Source organism: Caretta caretta, chromosome 16, assembly GCF_965140235.1.
Source record: "Caretta caretta isolate rCarCar2 chromosome 16, rCarCar1.hap1, whole genome shotgun sequence".
Lineage (NCBI taxonomy): Eukaryota > Metazoa > Chordata > Testudines > Cheloniidae > Caretta > Caretta caretta.
Genome location: NC_134221.1, coordinates 5,191,793 through 5,213,975, shown reverse-complemented (window position 1 = coordinate 5,213,975; position 22,183 = coordinate 5,191,793). Strand labels below are relative to the sequence as shown.

At 47.7% G+C, this 22,183-nt stretch overlaps 1 protein-coding gene across 5 annotated transcripts in view; it reads right to left on the bottom strand.

Moving 5' to 3' along the window:
- Nucleotides 1-22,183, bottom strand: part of LOC125623312 (discoidin domain-containing receptor 2) — a 154,643-nt gene that overhangs the window by 66,953 nt on the left and 65,507 nt on the right. For 3 of the 5 annotated variants that reach the window (XM_075120308.1, XM_048822424.2, XM_048822421.2), the window contains 2 exons: nucleotides 14,809-14,947; nucleotides 4,629-4,731 (listed from right to left, as the gene is read on the bottom strand). In XM_075120308.1, coding sequence (XP_074976409.1) covers nucleotides 4,629-4,731; nucleotides 14,809-14,872 — 167 coding nt within the window. In that variant the 5' untranslated portion in view covers nucleotides 14,873-14,947. The remainder of the gene's footprint in view (nucleotides 1-4,628; nucleotides 4,732-14,808; nucleotides 14,948-22,183) is intronic. The other 2 variants (XM_048822422.2, XM_048822423.2) reach the window with 1 other exon arrangement.

Here is a 22,183-nt window from a genome sequence, read left to right as displayed (position 1 = left end):
CCAGGGCTTTGTCAAGCCTGACCTTAAAAACCTCTAAGGAAGGAGATTCTACCACCTCCCTAGGTAACGCATTCCAGTGTTTCACCACCCTCTTAGTGAAAAAGTTTTTCCTAATATCCAATCTAAACCTCCCCCACTGCAACTTGAGACCATTACTCCTCGTTCTGTCATCTGCTACCATTGAGAACAGTCTAGAGCCATCCTCTTTGGAACCCCCTTTCAGGTAGTTGAAAGCAGCTATCAAATCCCCCCTCATTCTTCTCTTCTGCAGGCTAAACAATCCCAGCTCCCTCAGCCTCTCCTCATAACTCATGTGTTCCAGACCTCTAATCATTTTTGTTGCCCTTCGCTGGACTCTTTCCAATTTATCCACATCCTTCTTGAAGTGTGGGGCCCAAAACTGGACACAGTACTCCAGATGAGGCCTCACCAATGTCGAACAGAGGGGAACGATCACGTCCCTCGATCTGCTCGCTATGCCCCTACTTATACATCCCAAAATGCCATTGGCCTTCTTGGCAACAAGGGCACACTGCTGACTCATAGCCAGCTTCTCGTCCACTGTCACCCCTAGGTCCTTTTCCGCAGAACTGCTGCCTAGCCATTCGGTCCCTAGTCTGTAGCTGTGCATTGGGTTCTTCCGTCCTAAGTGCAGGACCCTGCACTTATCCTTATTGAACCTCATCAGATTTCTTTTGGCCCAATCCTCCAATTTGTCTAGGTCCTTCTGTATCCTATCCCTCCCCTCCAGCGTATCTACCACTCCTCCCAGTTTAGTATCATCCGCAAATTTGCTGAGAGTGCAATCCACACCATCCTCCAGATCATTTATGAAGATATTGAACAAAACCGGCCCCAGGACCGACCCTTGGGGCACTCCACTTGATACCGGCTGCCAACTAGACATGGAGCCATTGATAACTACCCGTTGAGCCCGACAATCTAGCCAGCTTTCTACCCACCTTATAGTGCATTCTTCCAGCCCATACTTCCTTAACTTGCTGACAAGAATACTGTGGGAGACCGTGTCAAAAGCTTTGCTAAAGTCAAGAAACAATACATCCACTGCTTTCCCTTCATCCACAGAACCAGTAATCTCATCATAAAAGGCGATTAGATTAGTCAGGCATGACCTTCCCTTGGTGAATCCATGCTGGCTGTTCCTGATCACTTTCCTCTCATGCAAGTGCATACATTTACATTTAGTCATATTAAAAGATATATTGTTTGCTTGTGCCCAGCTTACCAAGTGATCCAAACTGCTGTGCATTAGTGACCTGTACTCTTTGTTATTTAGCAATCCCCTCCCCCCAATCTTTGTATCATCTGCAAACATGATCAGTAATGATTTTGTTTTCTCCCTGGTCGTTGATAAAAATCATAAAAGTAGCACAAGGCCAAGAACTGATCCCTGTGGGACCCCATTAGAAACACACTTGCTTGATGATGATTTCCTGTTTATAAGTATATTCTGAAACCTGTTAGTTAGCCAGTTTTTAATGTATTTAATGTGTTCCATATTAATGTTGGATTGTTCTAGTTTTTTAATCAAAATGTTGTGTGGGACCAGGTCAAATGCCTTACAGAAATCAAAGTGTGTTACATCAACACTATTATCTTTACTAACCAAAACTTGTCATCTCTTCAAAAAGATATCAAGTTAGTTTGACAGCCTCTATTTCCCATAAACTCATGTTGATTGGCATAAATTATATTATCTTCCTTTAATTCTTTATATTAATTCATGTATCAACCATTCCAGTATTTTGGTGCTCCTATCCTTAATCATTCCTTTTGCTAAAGACACTAGAGAGGCACGACTGAACATACCCTAACCTTGCTACCACCCACAATGCAAATAATATTATACCAGCTGTCACACCTGGAATCACCCTGGATCCTTCTGCTGCAGAGGAGTCGGAAACTTTCTCTATCTCCTCAGTTTCTGGGACGTTATTACTCTCCTCTGTGATCCCAGCACAATATTCCCTTTTGCTGCGGATTACCACATTAACAGCCTTAGACATATGCCAAATATCATTCCCAACCAGTATTTCAACGGGGATATTGTCCACCACCCCTACAATCAAATCACCTTCTAAACCCTCCACTCCACGTGCACTTTCGCTAAAAGTGCAGGACTCCTAGATCCTCCCCTACCATAAGCTCTGCCATTAGGCCAGGTAACACGTCACTCTCTTGGATCACACTCCACGGAACCAGAGAAATCTGTACACCAGAGTCTCTCCACTCTGTGCGCTCTCTGTTATTGATCTTGACAACCATAAAAAATTCCATATTTGGCTCGGTGGGGCCAGCCCCCACAAAACTAGTCAAGCAAACTGTAGGTGCCTCTGGGGCTTTTGTGCTGATGACAGATGCATTAACATGGATTGGCTGGGGCTCAATTTCGTTCAGCTTAGGGCATTGATTTTTCTGGTGCTCAGTAGAGTGACACTGGTAACACCTTCTTGGGTCCTCCCCTTCCACAGGAGATTTCTGGTGAGGATTACCAGGAGAGGAATGATTCTGCAGGAGTGAGTGCTTAGGCTCCTAACCACTGGGGAAAACAGGATCCCCCCTTTCGACCGGGTTTGTGCCCCTCCTTCTGTGGCTTGCGCCTAAGGGAGATCTGGGCTTGCACAAAGGCATCAGCCAGCATAGCCATCTCTGCTACAGATTTTACAGAGTTACACCACAGGCAAGTTTTTACATCATCAGACCATGTCCTCAAGAAATGTTCTTGGGCAATGAGATCAAGCAATCGGTCATAATCCTCGGCCCCTTTTCCTTTTACCCGTTTTCTTATTAGGTCACACATCTTATAAACATATCTACTATGACTCATGCCAGCACTCCTTTTAAGATCTCTAAATTTCACCCTATACACTTCAGGAGTAATTTGGAACCTTTGTCTAACAGTTTCCTCAAATTTAGAAGATATCAAAGCTTCCCGAATTGGCATTTCATTAAATACATTCAAAGCTTTACCAGACAGTTTTGCAATCGGTGTGGGGACTCTCTTGTCCACAGGAATCGTATGAACTTCACATAGCTTTTCAAAAGTGGTGCAGTACTCTTCAATGCAGTCTATTCTCTTTGGAAGCAGGACACAGCTGGTGCCAGCTGTGGATTCCTTCAGTGTAGGGAGATGTCAGTGACTCTGGGATCTTTCCATGTTTTTCTAAGAGTTCCAGATTGTATTTTCTCTCTTTCTCCTCAGCCCCTTTGTCCCCTAGCCTCCTGGCTCATTTATGGACTTCAGCTTCCTTTCCTTCGGCTCCATAGCTCTCCTATGGGTGGCTTCTTCTCTTTCTTCTTTTGGCTTTTCAGCTTCCAGCACAGCAGCTGTTTCTTTCGGTCTCACTTCCGCCTGCCACATCTGGTGCTGGTGTTCTCTCTCTTCTTCCGCTGCCTCCAGTCTGGCCCGCTCTACCTGTGCAGTCGTGCCATTGCTGCTCATTTTTATGCTTTACTGTTTTTACTTCCCTCCCCCCAAAATACGCAAACAGACAACAACAAACTGGAGCCCTTCTTTGACTGTCTCCAGCCAGCCCACTGGAGACTCTGACATTTCAATGCACACTTTGCACAAAATGTATCGCCGTCTTGAAAAAGGGGTGAACACAGGGGTACAGACTGTCACAATTATCCACAGACCAACAGCAGTAATTCAGGGGTAAGGCTGGAAATACGTTGTAAGCCATCAGTCTTTTTACAGGCTGAAAAAATGAAAATGTGGTTCCGCTGAAAAAGATTGAAATATTTATCGACAGAGAAAGGAATGGATTTTGACAATTCCTTCACTGTATATTTCCCAGATTTTAAGGCATTCTGATGGTTTAAAAAAATGGGATTAGAACAACCTTCATTGAACATAAAGTCCAATGAAAGATATTCCATCACCCACCTTTCTCTCTAATATTCTGGGATCAACACAGATACAACTACACTGCACACAATTCCCACTGGTCTCAACTGCCGGGCTGGAGCAGAGAGCGGTAGACAGTGCTCGGAACAGAGAAGGCTTTAGCAGTAATAACCAACACTTCCATTGTAGGAACTGCTGTTTATGGATTGCAGATGTAATATGCTCTGAATGCAAGACTCTGCTAAGTAAGCAGCCACCCTTTCTGGGGGGGCTGGGTAACAGTGAAAAAGTTCTACTAAAGGAAACGTGACCATCTACTTGCCAAGCAAAGATGAATAAAAGCCCTCCTGGTCACTGCTGCTTACCTGGACATCCAGAAACAGCCAAAGAGGTGGTAGGACTTCTGTGCTACAAATTGCGAATGTTCCCCATTGATTGATGATGCTAAAAGTCCCAGCTGCATAAGTGACTTTGTGTGGTTCACAGTTTCAACCAAATTGTCTGCAACAGTCAACCTGAAACACAGGCTCCCAGAGGCATTGCCCATGTCCACCAGAAAATCACAAGTCCTCTGTTCACCTATTTATGCTCTATCTTTATGTGACTACAGTATGGAATATAGTCACCTACGTAGGCAGTGAGTTTTAATAAGGCTGATATTAGGGAAACAGGGTTTCATCTTAGGCTAAAAGATTTTCAGTCCAATTTTATATGTTTTAGAGTGCGATTGGATTGCTTTTGCAAGGGATTAACTCACCGTGCATACTGGGGTCCTGTGGAGTCATACCACTGACTGGAGGCTGTAATGTCTTCATCTCGGATGGTCCCTTCATGCATCCCCAAAGGGTATCGGCATATTGCTGGAGGGGGAACAGGAGCAGGTTAAACATCAGTACCAGACTTTTCATTTGAAGCTCAAGACAATTTTGCTTAAAAGCCCATCCTGGTTAGGAGGAGAAGTGAAGGCAATTTTATAACAAATGGAAAAAAGGAGAAGCAGACAGCAATCAATATACATTAGAAGAAATGGAAGAGAGCAAATTGATAAGGGAAAACTGATCAAGGAAAAATCCAAAGCTGGCAGGGCCACGGACAAGAAGGAGATTTTTTAAGTAGATCAGGAGCAAAAGAAATCCTAACAATGGTATTGACCTAGATTAATAGATTTTAAGGTCAGAAGGAACCACTGTGATCACCCAGTCTGACCGCCTGCATAACTCAGATCATAGGATTTCCCCATTACTAGATGGAGATGGTCAAATGGTTAATAAGGATACAGAAAAGGCAGAAGTGTTCCATACATATTTCTGTTCTGTATTTGGAAAGAAGTTGGATGATGTACTCGAATCCCCTGAACTACTTTCCAGGTCACTAGTACCGAAGGACGATGCTTAACTGCATCTGCTAGGGATCAACCCTTTAAAATCAATAGGTCTGAATAACTTATGTCCACGAGTCCTAAAGCAGTTGCCTGAGGAGATGTCTGTGCCACTGGTGTTAATTTCTAATAAATTGTGGAATACTGGAAAAATTCCAGAAGACTGGTAACATGTTAAAGTCATGCTAGTCTCTAAAAGGGGCAAGCAGGAAGGTCTGGGGAACTAGTTTGGTTAGCCTGACAACAGCCCTGGGCAAAATAATGGAAAGCTGGTACAGGATTCAGTCAATAATGAATTAAAGGATGGAGCTATAATTAATGTCAGTCAACACGGTTTATGGAAAATAGCTCTCGTGAAGCAAACCTGAATCCGGTTGATAAGAGTTGTGAGGTTGGCAAACCAGGTGCCAGCTCATGCCAAAGCCCCAGACCGATTCACTTGTGTACGTATTAGTATAGATCAAAGTGATTGTTAAATGTATAAGATGTATTTGGTGTTTAAACTTCATGAAAACCTAATGTGATGTTACGTGCATTATTTTCACTTATCTGTGTCCTGTTATAATGTAGTAGTAAACATTTACTTGTGTATACCCCATAACTAAATACCCCATCAAACGAGAAAGAAGCCCCATGGAATGCAAATGAAGAACTTTAACATAAAAGTGCTAATTTCAAGGCAAGTGATCATTGTGTGTGATGACTGGAGGCCAAAGACTCTAAATGCATTCCTCACTCACTTGTCTGTCATCAAAGGAAGAGGCCATGTGGATAGTGACCCTGTCAGCTTGTTTTCTGTGAGAAGAAGCTGTAAGTATGGATTCAGGGAAAGAACCTGTATCTCTGGACTGTTCACAGAATCATAGAATCCTAGTATATCAGGGTTGGAAGGGACCTCAGGCGGTCATCTAGTCCAACCCCCTGCTCAAAGCAGGACCAATCCCCAATCCCCAGACTGTTTGGATTCTAAAAGAGAGGAATAACTGAACGAGCAGATGGAAATCCTCAGAGTTATTCTGGGTAGCCCTGAGAGACTTTTGGGAAACTGGCAGATCACTACATCTCTGCTGCCATTTGGAATTACAGACTGAGACTCACCTGTACATATATTTTACCTGCTTTAACCTCTCAAAAACTCTCATTTCTTTTTCTTAGCTAATAAAGATTTAGTTAGTTTACTACAGTTTGCTACCAGTATCGTCTTTGGTGTAAGTAGCAAAGGAACACTTTGGTATAAGTACCAAACTGGCCTGGGGCAAGTGACCGATCTCTTGGGACTGGGGGCAACCTGAATGTGGTGCAATTTTTGGTGTAAGTGACCATTTTTCACATAGTCCAGCTTGCCTGTGAGGCAAGAGAGACTGGAGTGTCAAAGGGAACTGTCTGTGACTCATTAGAATACTATACTACTGCAGTACTTTGGGAGTTCACATTTGGTCCTGGGATGGTAAAATCTAATTATAAACCATATCACAAGTTTGGGGTGTCTGCTCTGTTTTCTGACAGTCTGCCCTGAGGCAGACACTCATGGTCGTGAGCCACTCCAGACAGCATGACAAGGGTAACAGTAATATACTTAGAGACATGGCTACAACTACACTGTAATATACTTAGACTTTTGTAAGGCCTTTGCCTTAGTACTATATAACACTGTAATTGAAAACTTCACACAATACAGTATCACCTGAAATCATAGAATATCAGGGTTGGAAGGGACCTCAGGAGGTCATCTAGTCCAACCCCCTGCTCAAAGCAGGACCGATCCCCGACTAAATCATCCCAGCCAGGGATTTGTCAAGCCTGACCTTAAAAATTTCTAGGGAAGGAGATTCTATCACCTCCCTAGGTAACGCATTCCAGTGTTTCACCACCCTCCTAGTGAAAGAGTTTTTCCTAATATCCAACCTAAATCTCCCCCACTGCAACTTGAGACCATTACTCCTTGTTCTGTCATCTGCTACCACTGAGAACAGTCTAGAGACATCCTCTTTGGAATCCCCTTTCAGGTAGTTAAAAGCAGCTATCAAATCCCCCCTCATTCTTCTCTTCTGAAGACTAAACATCCCCAGTTCCCTCAGCCTCTCCTCATAAGTCATGTGTTCCAGACCCCTAATCATTTTTGTTGCCCTCTGCTGGACTCTTTCCAATTTTTCCACATCTTTCTTGTAGTGTGGGGCCCAAAACTGGACACAGTACTCCAGATGAGGCCTCACCAATGTCGAATAGAGGGGAACGATCACGTCCCTCGATCTGCTGGCAATGCCCCTACTTATACATCCCAAAATGCCATTGGCCTTCTTGGCAACAAGGGCACACTGTTGACTCATATCCAGCTTCTCGTCCACTGTAACCCCTAGGTCCTTTTCTGCAGAACTGCTGCCGAGCCATTCGGTCCCTACTCTGTAGCAGTGCATGGGACTCTTCCGTCCTAAGTGCAGGACTCTGCACTTGTCCTTGTTGAACCTCATCAGATTTCTTTTGGCCCAATCCTCCAATTTTTCTAGGGCCCTCTGTATCCTATCCCTACCCTCCAGCGTATCTACCTCTCCTCCTAGTTTAGTGTCATCTGCAAACTTGCTGAGGGTGCAGTCCACGCCATCCTCCAGATCATTTATGAAGATATTGAACAAAACTGGCCCCAGGACCGACCCTTGGGGCACTCCACTTGATACCGGCTGCCAACTAGACATGGAGCCATTGATCACTACCCGTTGAGCCCAACAATCTAGCCAGCTTTCTATCCACCTTTATAGTCCATTCATCCAGCCCAGACTTCTTTAACTTGCTGGCAAGAATACTGTGGGAGACTGTGTCAAAAGCTTTGCTAAAGTCAAGGAACAACACGTCCACTGCTTTCCCTTCATCCACAGAGCCAGTTATCTCGTCATAGAAGGCAATTAGATTAGTCAGGCATGACTTGCCCTTGGTGAATCCATGCTGACTGTTCCTGATCACTTTCCTCTCCTCTAAGTGCTTCAGAATTGATTCCTTGAGGACCTGCTCCATGATTTTTCCAGGGACTGAGGTAAGGCTGACTGGCCAGTAGTTCCCCAGATCCTCCTTCTTCCCCTTTTTAAAGATGGGCACTACATTAGCCTTTTTCCAATCATCTGGGACCTCCCCCAATCGCCATGAGTTTTGAAAGATAATGGCCAATGGCTCTGCAATGCTTTAAGAACTACTAACTGACAGATCTCAAAAGGTGGTCGTCAGTGGGGAATCGTCACTTAATAGGGATGTTTCTAGTGGGGTTCTGTAGGTATTGGTTCTCCGCCCAACACTGGTCAACATTTTCGTCCATCACTGCGGATAAAAATATTGGCAGAGCTGTAAATAATGATGAGGACAGGGCATTCATACAGATCGATCTGGATCACTTGGTAAGCTGGGCCCATCCAAACCAGATGAATTTGAATACAGCCAAATGACAGGTCATACGGAATGCAGCCCATACCTACAGAATGGGGACTGTATCCTGAGAAGCAGTGACTCTGAAAAGGATTTAGGTGTTTTGGTGGACAAGCAACTGGGCATGAGCCCCCCCAGTGCAATGCTGTGGCGAAAAGGATTAATATGAATTGGGATGTATAACCAGGGGAATACTGAGTAGGAGTAGGGAAGTGATTTTACCTCGAATAGGAGACTGAGACTGGAATACTGCATTCAATACTGCCATACACATTTTAAAAAAAGATGTTGGAAAAAACTGGAGTGGGTGCAGGAAAGAGCCACGAACATGACTGGAGGGCTGGAGAACCTGCCTTTCAGTGAGAGACTTCTGCCAGGCATGTCCTCCCACCCCGTAGCAGGCCACTGATAGAAAGCTAGAGGCTGCTGGACCTGTGCAGCAAGAGGGAAAGGAGCCAGAATGAGGTGCCCCAGGCCCTGAAAAGGGAGTTTGCCAGCAGACCAGGCCAGCTCTATGAACTGGAGTGCAAACCAGCTGTATCAGAGGATATGCTGGAAACAAAGAGGAGAAAATGGTGGGGAACACACAGCAATGGCAGGGAGCAAGACCACCAGTGGCAAAGGGACCTTTCTGAGAGACTGCAACAAACATCAAATCAACACATTTTAGGACGCACCTGCCCTGAACCCTACCCTGGCCCCAGCCACTCCACTCACATCCACCCACACTACTACGTTCTGCAGTTACCGGACCACTTGGGGTCAGGGCTCAGCCAGTCTATGCATAGAAGTGCACATGGTCAGCAGTCCGCAATGCAGTCCACCCCCAGGCCTGCACAGAGGAAGAGGAGGAAGGACACTGATCACATGTAATGCCATTACACGGGACATTGCCCTGCACTGTCACATTGGCTCGTTGTGTGCACTGTGGGTTTGTTTTGTGCTTTCGCACTCGGGCGTTAGTTTGTGGTAGGTGCCCGGCCTGTGCTGGAAAGCTATACTACAGCTTTTGTACTGCGATCCCATGCAGGTGGACTTTGAAAACACTAAGAGGAAACAGCTACTCAAAGGTAGCAATTTTAATGAGGTCTCAGATGTACAATTCATGCAACTGCACCAAGCCAGCAAAATCCAGTCGCTATGTATCTTGCATCATGTATGATTTTTTGATGCATTCATAAATAAACTCATAAATAAACTCAAATTCATAAAGTCCACCATTGTGCTCACAAACCCTCTCCTCCGCAAACCAATGATGTGGCCACACAAGGCATCCCGTATTTTCCTGTCTCTCCTGGACCTAGCTGCACTGTCTGTCCGCTCGTACAGGGCTAGCACCGTCATCGCCCCAATCCTGGGGAGAGCTCTTCCTACATACGTCACACAGTGCACCATATGCCCACTGGAATGAATGACATTATACGCTCTGGCACCCAAACAGCTGTGTAAGCAGCTCCATCTTGCCTTCAGTTGGCCAAAGGCACCGTCTTGCTCCCACTCAAGGTGTAATTAAACCTTCTGCCAGGTGCTCTTACATCAGGTCAAGACTTCATGAGCCAGGGCAGTAGAGGATAGGGTGGATCTCCCAAAATAACATTGGGCAAAGACAACCCGCTGATATCCACATTGTTACGTGGACATAAAGTTCCAGTCTGTCCAATTCGAAAATGCCGGCACGCCAGAATACTCTGCCATCTTGCATTCTGCCAGTGCATCCCACGTTGGAGTTTGTGAACCTCCTTCTAGGGTTGACTATGGTCAGCATAACAAATATCCTTTCCGGTTTATAGAATCATGTACATCTGAGGGGTGGGGGCAGACAATGAGCACGTGTGCCATTGATGGCCCAGTGCAGTTTGGGAAGCTATTCACTCAAAGACAGCTATTATTTCAGGGACATTTACAACTTCACCACCCATAGCTGAACCATAGAATTGTAGGACTGGAAGGGACCTCGAGACGTCATCTAGTCCAGTTCCCTGCACTTAGTCTTGCCTCAATAATGGCAGGACTAAGTATTATCTAGACCAGGGGTCTCAAACACGCAGCCCACGGGCCACATGTGGCCCACAGAGTTATTTTCTACGGCCGCCAAGCTCCCCTCACCCACTGCTCCCCCTCCTGCCGAGCACGACGTGTCCCCGCTTCTCTGCCTACCTCCAGGTGTTTCCTCCCTCCAAACAGCTGTTTGGCGGCACTTAGCGCTTTCCAGGAGGGAGTGGGGAGGAGCAGGGAGCTGCACGGTATGGGGAGGAGGTGGAGAAGAGGCGGGGCAGGGGCGGGGCCTCATGGAAGAGGTGGAGTGGGGGCGTGTCAGTGATGCGGCCCTCGGACCAATGTACTAGTCCTCATGTGGCCTTCGTGGTCATCTGAGTTTGAGATCCCTGTTCTAAGACCATCCCTACAACAATAATTGCCTAGCAAACATCCTACACAATAGAATCAACATTTGACTTGGACTGGGTTATCACGGGTCTGCAGGTTACGACTGAGGGTCATCAGCAGAACTGTATGTGTGGTAGAGCACAGGACCTGACTAGTAGGGGCTCTGTGTCAGGATTGAGGGGCACTGGCAGAGCTGGGGATTGCGGGGAAGCCCAGAGCTGGGAGAGCGGAGGAGCTGCAGGTTCTAACAGCAGGCAGGGCCAGATTCAGCTTATCAGGACTATAACCCTGAGTGTAGGGCGCTAGCTCCTGGAGTCCTGTGATTAGCCCTGAGGGGGACAGCTGCCCTGTGCACCTCAATAGGGTGTTAGCCCCACCCATCAGAGGGCTCTGGGGGTGACCCTTCATCCTGGGTAAGTATTGCCTCCCACACCCACTGCTGTTCCTGCCTCTCCAGAGGGAACAGGTTTCCAGATGCTGCTTCTGAGGCAGGAGGGGAGCCCAACTGTTACCCCACTCCAAGCTGGGGATGGGGCCACCGCATGGGGTCTCATGTCAAGGTGCGTCATGGGCCCCAGGTTGCTTTAATCTGGCCCTGGCTGCAGCCCAACATAGCCCTGGAGCTGGGGCTACGCTGGGGCTCAAAGCGGTGGAGAGGGACCAGAGCAGGGACAGAATAGGACACTTGCTGGGGGCTCCAAAGAAATAATGTTAGAGGCAGAGAGTCCATCAGGCCCCTCCAGGACAGAGCTGCCCTCTCGTACATGACCAGGGGTTTGCCAAGACACGGCCCAGCATCATGCTGGGGCTGCTTATGGACAATCCCACAGACCAACACACCTCATCACTGGGACTTTCTCTGACTTTCAAGCGACACCTTCCCCTTTCTGCACCGTGTCCGACCCCTCTCACTTATAGCCTCTGACCTGCCCCATGGGACCCCGTCCCCTGGGCATGTCCCCCTCTGCTATCCATAGGCCTATGTCCCTCTGCCCTGGGACTGGACCAAGCACTAAGCCAAGCTTAGCCCAACCTCTCCTCCTGCATCAGCCCTTCCAGAGTCCACTCCTCCTGGCTGCAGCTCTCTAGCTCTCCTGCCTGCCTGTATCTGGTGATTTACTGCCTGCAGTGAGCCCAGTACCCCAGAGCCAGCCTGACACTTGCCTGTCATTGCTCATCTAGTGCCCATGTGGCTCCTGGTGGTAGCGGGATCCCCGGTGCTGAGACAGTAGTAGGGGAAGCAAAAGTGGATGGGAACCTGGGAGGTAGTGACCATGAAATGGTCGAGTTCAGGATCCTAACACAAGGAAGAAAGGAGAGCAGCAGAATACAGTCCCTGGACTTCAGAACAGCAGACTTTGACTCCCTCAGGGAACCGATGGGCAAGATCCCCTGGGAGAATAACATGAGGGGGAAAGGAGTCCAGGAGAGCTGGCTGTATTTTAAAGAATCCTTATTGAGGTTACAGGGACAAACCATCCCGATGTGTAGAAAGAATAGTAAATATGGCAGGCGACCAGCTTGGCTTAACAGTGAAATCCTTGCTGCTCTTAAATACAAAAAAGAAGCTTACAAGAAGTGGAAGATTGGACAAATGACCAGGGATGAGTATAAAAATATTGCTCGGGCTTGCAGGAGTGAAATCAGGAAGGCCAAATCACACCTGGAGTTGCAGCTAGCAAGAGATGTTAAGAGTAACAAGAAGGGTTTCTTCAGGTATGTTGGCAACAAGAAGAAAGTCAAGGAAAGTGTGGGCCCCTTATTGAATGAGGGAGGCAACCTAGTGACAGAGGATGCGGAAAAAACTAATGTACTCAATGCTTTTTTTGCCTCTTTCTTCACGAACAAGGTCAGCTCCCAGACTACTGCACTGGGCAGCACAGCATGGGGAGAAGGTGACCAGCCCTCTGTGGAGAAAGAAGTGGTTCGGGACTATTTAGAAAAGCTGGACGAGCACAAGTCCATGGGGCCGGATGCGTTGCATCCGGGAGTGCTAAAGGAGTTGGCGGATGTGACTGCAGAGCCATTGGCCATTATCTTTGAAAACTCATGGCGGTCGGGGGAAGTCCCGGACGACTGGAAAAAGGCTAATGTAGTGCCCATCTTTAAAAAGGGGAAGAAGGAGGATCCGGGGAACTACGGGCCAGTCAGCCTCACCTCAGTCCTTGGAAAAATCAGGGAGCAGGTCCTCAAGGAATCAATTCTGAAGCACTTGGAGGAGAGGAAAGTGATCAGGAACAGTCAGCATGGATTCACCAAGGGCAAGTCATGCCTGACTAATCTAATTGCCTTCTATGAGAAGATAACTGGCTTTGTGGATGAAGGGAAAGCAGTGGACGTGTTGTTCCTTGACTTTAGCAAAGCTTTTGACACGGTCTCCCACAGTATTCTTGCCAGCAAGTTAAAGAAGTCTGGGCTGGATGAATGGACTATAAGGTGGATAGAAAGCTGGCTAGATTGTTGGGCTCAACGGAGAGTGATCAATGGCTCCATGTCTAGTTGGCAGCCGGTATCAAGTGGAGTGCTCCAGGGGTCGGTCCTCGGGCCGGTTTTGTTCAATATCTTCATAAATGATCTGGAGGATGGTGTGGATTGCACCCTCAGCAAGTTTGCAGATGACACTAAACTGGGAGGAATGGTAGATACGCTGGAGGGTAGGGATAGGATACAGAGGGCCCTAGACAAATTGGAGGATTGGGCCAAAAGAAATCTGATGAGGTTCAACAAGGACAAGTGCAGAGTCCTGCACTTAGGACGGAAGAATCCCATGCACCGCTACAGACTAGGGACCGAATGGCTCGGCAGCAGTTCTGCGGAAAAGGACCTAGGGGTGACAGTGGACGAGAAGCTGGATATGAGTCAACAGTGTGCCCTTGTTGCCAAGAAGGCCAATGGCATTTTGGGATGTATAAGTAGGGGCATTGCCAGCAGATCGAGGGACGTGATCGTTCCCCTCTATTCGACATTGGTGAGGCCTCATCTGGAGTACTGTGTCCAGTTTTGGGCCCCACACTACAAGAAGGATGTGGAGAAATTGGAAAGAGTCCAGCGGATGGCAACAAAAATGATTAGGGGACTGGAACACATGACTTATGAGGAGAGGCTGAGGGAACTGGGGATGTTTAGTCTTCAGAAGAGAAGAATGAGGGGGGATTTGATAGCTGCTTTCAACTACCTGAAAGGGGATTCCAAAGAGGATGGATCTAGACTGTTTTCAGTGGTAGCAGATGACAGAACAAGGAGTAATGGTCTCAAGTTGCAGTGGGGGAGATTTAGGTTGGATATTAGGAAAAACTTTTTCACTAGGAGGGTGGTGAAACACTGGAATGCGTTACCTAGGGAGGTGGTGGAATCTCCTTCCCTAGAAGTTTTTAAGGTCAGGCTTGACAAAGCCCTGGCTGGCATGATTTAGTCGGGAATCGTTCCTGGTTTGAGCAGGGGGTTGGACTAGATGACCTCCTGAGGTCCCTTCCAACCCTGATATTCTATGATTCTATGATTCTATGACAGGCTTACTGGTTGCAGACCCACCTGGAAGGCAGGACAGGGAATATGTCCATGCCCCAGTGTGGAGCTGGGATTTCCACGGGGCGGTGTTTCTCCCTGCATTCTGGGAAGGCTGGGCACCTGGCACACAGGCAGCTGCTCTGGAGCCATTTTTGTAACTTCATACAAATGGGTCCATTGTAAGAGGGAAAACAAGGGGGGAAATGAAAACACACAAGGTAGGAGATTAGGGTCCTCCCCACATTCGGTGGCTCCCTACCAGGGTTGATTTCAGCACTGGATGGCTCAGGCAGAGCAGCCAGCAGCAGCATGCAGAGGATCATGGTGGGCAATGGGAAGTGCTGCACCGGGTCAGTCGGGCGCGAGTCCTTCACAGCCAGCAGCTGCCATCTACATTTCTGAAAGACAAAGCAAAAGAGAGGAGATGAAAGTCCTCTAATCGGGGCCCTTGTGGAGCTGCAGACCCTCAGCACTGTGCCCTGGCGCAATGAGCCACAACACCCTGCGCACACTGGAAACAGCACCTGCTGGCACAAGAATGGGCTGCATCTCTCTCCTGGCTAGCAGCTAGTGTGTTATCCTAATACTTGCCCGCTGCTAGTGTTGACTCTGGAGCTATTCAATGCTGTAGGAAGTTCACCGTCTAACAGCAGAGCAGCTCTGCATATTGTGCCCCTACTCTACTTGCGCTACATTGATGACATCTTCATCATCTGGACCCATGGAAAAGAAGCCCTTGAGGAATTCCCAGCCTTCCACACAAACTTCCTCATGGCTGGACCTTACAAAAACTAGACAAGCCATTTACAACACACTCTTTGCTTCTCTACAAAAGAAAAAGGAAACTAAACTATCTAAACTACTACATGCCACAAGGGGCCACAACAGTGGTTCTCTTAACCCACCCAGCAATATTGTTAATCTATCCAGCTATACTCTTAGCCCATCAGAACAATCTGTCCTATCTCCGGGCCTCTCCTTCTGCCCCTCCACCCCCACGAACATGATACAGTTCTGTGGTGACCTAGAATCATATTTTCGACGTCTCCGACTCAAGGAATATTTCTAACACACCTCTGAACAACATACTAATCCACAGAGACCTTCCTACCAACACTACAAAAAGGATTCTGGGTGGACTTCTCCTGAAGGTCGAAACAACAGACTGGATTTCTACATAGAGTGCTTCCGCCGACGTACACGGGCTGAAATTGTGGAAAAGCAGCATCACTTGCCCCATAACCTCAGCCGTGCAGAACACAATGCCATCCACAGCCTCAGGAACAACTCTGACATCATAATCAAAAAGGCTGACAAAGGAGGTGCTGTCGTCATCATGAATAGGTCAGAATATGAACAAGAGGCTCCTAGGCAGCTCTCCAACACCACTTTCTACAAGCCATTACCCTCTGATCCCACTGAGAGTTACCAAAAGAAACTACAGCATTTGCTCAAGAAACTCCCTGAAAAAGCACAAGAACAAATCCGCACAGACACACCCCTGGAACCCCGACCTGGGATATTCTATCTGCTACCCAAGATCCATAAACCTGGAAATCCTGGACACCCCATCATCTTAGGCATTGGCATCCTGACAGCTTGATTGTCTGGCTATGTAGACTCCCTCCTCAGGCCCTATGCTATCAGCACTCCCAGCTATCTTTGAGACACCACTGACTTCCTGAGGAAACTACAATCCATCGGTGATCTTCCTGAAAACATCAACCTAGCCACGATGGATGTAGAAGCCCCCTACACCAACATTCCACACAAAGATGGACTACAAGCCGTCAGGAACAGTATCCCCAATAATGTCACAGCAAACCTGGTAGCTGAACTTTGTGACTTTGTCCTCACCCATAACTATTTCACATTTGGGGACAATGTATACCTTAAAATCAGCGGCACTGCTATGGGTACCCGCATGGCCCCACAGTATGCCAACATTTTTATGGCTGACTTAGAACAACGCTTCCTCAGCTCTCGTCCCCTAATGCCCCTACTCTACTTGTGCTACATTGATGACATCTTCATCGTCTGGACCCATGGAAAAGAAGCCCTTGAGGAATTCCACCATGATTTCAACAATTTCCATCCCACCATCAACCTCAGCCTGGACCAGTCCACACAAGAGAGCCACTTCCTGGACACTACGGTGCTAATAAGCGATGGTCACATAAACACCACCCTACACCAGAAACCTACTGACAGCTATTCCTACCTACATGCCTCCAGCTTTCACCCTGACCACTTCACACGATCCATTGTCTACAGCAAAGCTCTACGATACAAACTCATTTGCTCCAACCCCTCAGACAGAGACAAACACCTACAAGATCTCTATCAAGCGTTCTTACAACTACAGTACCCACCTGCTGAAGTGAAGAAACAGACTGACAGAACCAGAAGAGTACCCAGAAGTTACCTACTACAGGACAGGCGCAACAAAGAAAATAACAGAACGCCACTAGCCATCACCTTCAGCCCCCAACTAAAACCTCTCCAGCGCATCATCAAGGATCTACAACCTATCCTGAAGGACAACCCATCACTCTCACAGATCTTGGGAGACAGGCCAGTCCTTGCTTACAGACAGTCCCCAACCTGAAGCAAATACTCACCAGCAAACATACACCACACAACAGAACCACTAACCCAGGAACCTATCCTTGCAACAAAGGCCGTCACCAACTCTGTCCACATATCTATTCAGGGGACACCATCATAGGACCTAATCACATCAGCCACACTATCAAAGGCTCGTTCACCTGCACATCTACCAATGTGATATATGCCATCATGTGCCAGCAACGCCCCTCTACCATGTACATTGGTCAAACTGGACAGTCTCTACGTAAAAGACACAAATCAGATGTCAAGAATGATAACATTCAAAAACCAGTTGGAGAACACTTCAGTCTCTTTGGTCACTCAATTACAGACCTAAAAGTGGCAATTCTTCAACAAAAAAACTTCAAAAACAGACTCCAATGAGAGACTGCTGAATTGGAATTAATTTGCAAACTGGACACAATTAACTTAGGCTTGAATAGAGACTGGGAGCGGATGTGTCATTACACAAAGTAAAACTATTTCCCCATGTTTATTCCCCCACCCTCCACTGTTCCTCACAGTTCTTGTCAACTGCTGGAAATGGCCCACCTTGATGATCACTACAAAAGGTTTTTGTTTTGTTCTCCCCTCCTCCCCCCGGGTAATAGCTCACCTTACCTGATCACTCTTGTTACAGTATGTATGGTAACACCCATTGTTTCATGTTCTCTGTGTATATAAAATCTCCGTACCGTATTTTCTACTGCATGCATCCGATGAAGTGGGCTGTAGCTCACGAAAGCTTATGCTCTAATAAATGTGTTAGTCTCTAAGGTGCCACAAGTCCTCCTTTTCTTTTTGCGGATACAGACTAACACGGCTGCTACTCTGAAAGCGGCACACCAGTATCACTTTCATATGAACCCTGGCAGGTCACCTGTTCAGAGCTCCAATGCAAAGTCACTTCTGCCCCTGTTTATTCGCTCCCCTCCTTTAATACACAGCGATCACAGAGATGCCCAGACACCTCCTTACGGCAAAGCATGCAGGGTCACTTTCAAAGCATGCCTCCCTCAGCCATGAGAAATGAGGCAAACACTTCCCGGGTCTCTGCACTTCCGGTGTGCGGACACACAGGGGCAGAATGATTGCACTTGGACACAAGCGCCTTGCTTTGTGGGACCTGCACTCCGGAAAGATGGTGCTGAGCACAGCACAGGGGCTGCAGGGGCACGCACAGTGACTGTGGGCAGCGAGCAGCAGCATGTGGTTTAGTGACTAGTTGAGCCTGTAAAGCCTCACAGCACCATCCATTCGCCCTGCTGCCAGCAGCTCCTGAGTGACTTGTGTAACTGAGCTGGGCAAATCCCTATCACTCTGGCTGCCTCTGCATTCCTCTTGGAACAGGCCTTTCCCCCTTGCTCGTAACCTTCTCAGACTCATACCCTCTGGGCGAGCGTTTCCCAGGTCTACTCTGCACCTAATGGTCAGTTTGTTTACAGTGGAACAAAGGCAGGTTGCTGTTTTCGAGTGTGTCCGTTCTGTCCTTCCCAAAACCCTGCTGCCCCAGCCCAACAGCAATTTGGGGTAGCAATGCAAACCGGGCCAGCGAGAGAGTCTGTAGGGTTAACGTGCAGCTTTTCACATGAACACAGATACTAACGATTGCCAGTTTGTTACTAACAATCTGACAGCGCTCTATTGGTGCCCCGTGATGTTTCTCTCCGGTGACATATCTAGAATAGGGCAGACCCCTACCACATTCAGTGCACACAAGACTGCACTCAGTTTGCAAGGGTTCTATGAGAGCTCTCGTCTTGCTGAGCATATCCTGCAGGAATGCCACCAAGGAAATTGTTCCATAAGAAAAAGTGTCGTTGCTTCCTATCTGTTGGGGTTTTTTAAACTAGGAAATGCCACAAAAAGCTACCTTAAAAGACCAGTAAGATTATACAGTGCAGCCCTCAAAAGTTCAAGTCACATTCACCTGCCTAACCTCAACCTCTGTCCCTTGTGCACATGCGTTATGACTCAGGCATTCATCACAACAGGGGCAGGCAACCTATGGCACGCGTGCCAAAGACAGCACGCAAGCTGATTGTCAGGGGCACTCACACTGCCCGGGTCCTGGCCACCGGTCTGGGGGACCCTGCATTTTAAGTTAATTTTAAATGAAGCTTCTTAAACATTTTAAAAACCTTATTTACTTTACATACAACAATAGTTTAGTCATATATTATAGACTTATAGAAAGAGACCTTCTAAAAACATTAAAATGCATCACTGGCACGCGAAACCTTAAATTAGAGTGAAGACTCGGCCCACCGCTGCTGAAAGGTTGCCAACCCCTGGGTTACAGGATCACATGGTATTTCTGATGCAGAACCCTGTCCCACTAGTTACAGCACTCAGGCTGTATGGTGAAAGATGATACAATGTTAACAAAAGACAGCTGCCTGGTTCACTGCATCCCATTCAGCCAGTGCCCTGGGTAGGGTCCGAAGGCATGGGTGACCATGCAGACAGGATCCTGCGCTTGTTCTGCCCTGGTTTTTAAGTGTTGCACTTTGCAAAGGAACCTTTGAAAGCTCCTGTTGCATACAGAGAGACACAGAAATGAAAAACTGAACTGCCAGCCAGAGGGCCCTGGAAATACTTACACGTCCCACAGAGGAAGTATAACAGAGAGTTCTACAATCCCATTCCAGAAGGAGCCCTTTAGTAAACACAGCGCTGCCGACTGCACTCATCCGACGGCAAACACATGGTAATTGCTGACCCTTCCTCGCATAAGGGGGCCCCTGCAGGATGGTGCACGCCCACCTGCTCTGTGGGCCAGCATGGAGGGGGATGGAGACATGGCCCTGCCTCCTCCCTGCCCTCTTAGGGAGGCTGTTGACTGCAGTTGCAGCTGACCCTTTCAGACCAGGCACAGAGCAGGGGGAGGCAAGAGGAAACCCAAAAGGCAATAATGCTGTCATGTGTGTTGCTTTAGCTAAGGATGCTGTCCTGCCCAATGCCAATGTCAGTGTGACTGTAGGGCACTTGCTGATCAAATACAGAACTGATCAAATACATCCCTCCGAGAGATGAGCCTGATCAGATCAAAATCCTGTGAATTATTGGCCCAACAAACAGAGTGTAAATATATGTACATTCCCAGATGCTACCCCACATATCTGAGATTACAAAAGATAATGAGCGATATTATTTTGTATCAGGAGAAACAGTGTGTAGCAGCTTTAGGATCATGCACTGAGCCTCATATGTGCTGTTTTCTGACATTTAAATGCTTCGATGAATGTCCAGTTAGCAAAGTGTAGCCCGCCAGGAGCTTACCTAGGTCCCTGGGTCTCTGTATGCTGGAAGTTCGGGGGAAAGCCAAGGGCAGACTCAGAGTCTGCTGGGCCACCCTGCGGGAGAGTGGAGAGACACTATCTAGACCAGAGCGACAGGGGCCCTGTCAGCTAGGGGGAGGATGGCAGGAGCCAGTATGGCTACCAACCCCCTGCTCAGAGGAGGGGCAGTCTCTGAGAGAAAGGAGGGGGGCAGAGCCAAGTGACTGACAAGTGAAGGCCTGGAAGAAGAGCAGCCCTGACCATCCTTGGGGAGCACTGGAGAGGAGAGAAGCCAGTCTGAAGCCAGCCACTGAAAGGGCATGGCTGGCTGTGGGTGAGCTGGTGAGTCCCAGGGTGCCCCTGAGAAAGAGCATCTGGCTGAAGCACCTCCTAGCTTGGTCCTTTCCCTCCTCAAGGTGACTCCCAGTGCCTCGAGTTTGTTGGGAAAACTCCCCCTATCCAAGCCAGTCTGAGTTAGTTCTCCAGTTCCCTAGGGAAACCAGTCACAAAATGGCACCACTGCTCTGGTCCAGGGCTGCCGCCTGCTGTGAGTGTGTCTAAGCACTATGGTAGAAGACAAACTTCAGGATCTTAGTCGAGTTTAATAACCTGCATCCTTTTGCGGGGAGCAGAAATCCTGGGACCAGAAGCAGCCAGACTCCTGCATGAGGAGGATGCGGCCAGCAGCCATCAGAGGTGTCCAGAGCTCCATCTTTCAGATGATCAGGGAAATTGTTTGGGAGACTCCCGACTCCCAGAACGGTGTCCTCAAGCCAGTGGTAAGGGTTTGGGGATTTTATTACCTGCTGCCTATTAAACCTGCGGAGGGACTTACTACCTTATCCCATGTGAGAGTCTTTTGGCCTGTACTGAACCCAGTCAGCCAAGTTGCTGATTGCTGTTGCAGAAGATATTATCACAGGTCATCCAGGGCCCCTACAAACTACACGTACCAATGGGACACTGATTTTTATGTTTTCTGCATCAGGTCAGGTGATGGGGAAAATTCACGGGTATTACCTGCGTGGGCACCGGTGACCCTGAGAGTAGTGTTTTACTATTATATTATATTTACTTCACGTTTAATATAATTACTGTGCTGAATACATTGTGTATGTTTGTGTTATTTCTTGGGAGTCTCCAACTCTGGCAAGCAAGTGGGGGTTACCTGAGCGGCCCTGGTGCCTGTGCCAGGAAGGACCAAGAGGAGTGGAGGCGTACCAAACAAATTAATATGGAAAGAAAATAAGGGAAGTTACACCCTCCTGAGCTGGAGGTGGGATCCAAAGGAACCAAGGCCTGTCCATCAAAACTCATGAGGAGGTTAGCGCTAAAAGAGGTAACGGGGTGGAGAAGGATGCTACACAAGCAATTCGGATGGACCTGCCCTCCTCATTATTTACCACTCCAATTGCTGTGTCATCTGCAAAGTTTATCTGCAGTGATCCCAGGAGTACACTCCTGATAAAGCTGCAGTCACTACCATTCACTTTCATCAAGCAAAACCAGTTTCATGGGTGATACGCCCGTAAATTAGCCATGCTGATATGCACTGTCCCAAGGAAAGCGAGTATGAAGTAAGAATATTTTATGTTTACAGTGATTTGTCCACAGGGACTTCTCAGTATCTGTGTCACAAATGCAGGACCCAGGTCTCCTGATTCCTAACCCTAATGCAGTACATCAGTGCAGGAGGGGGTCACAGAAGGCTGTCAGGGGCATCACTGAAAATTTATTACAATC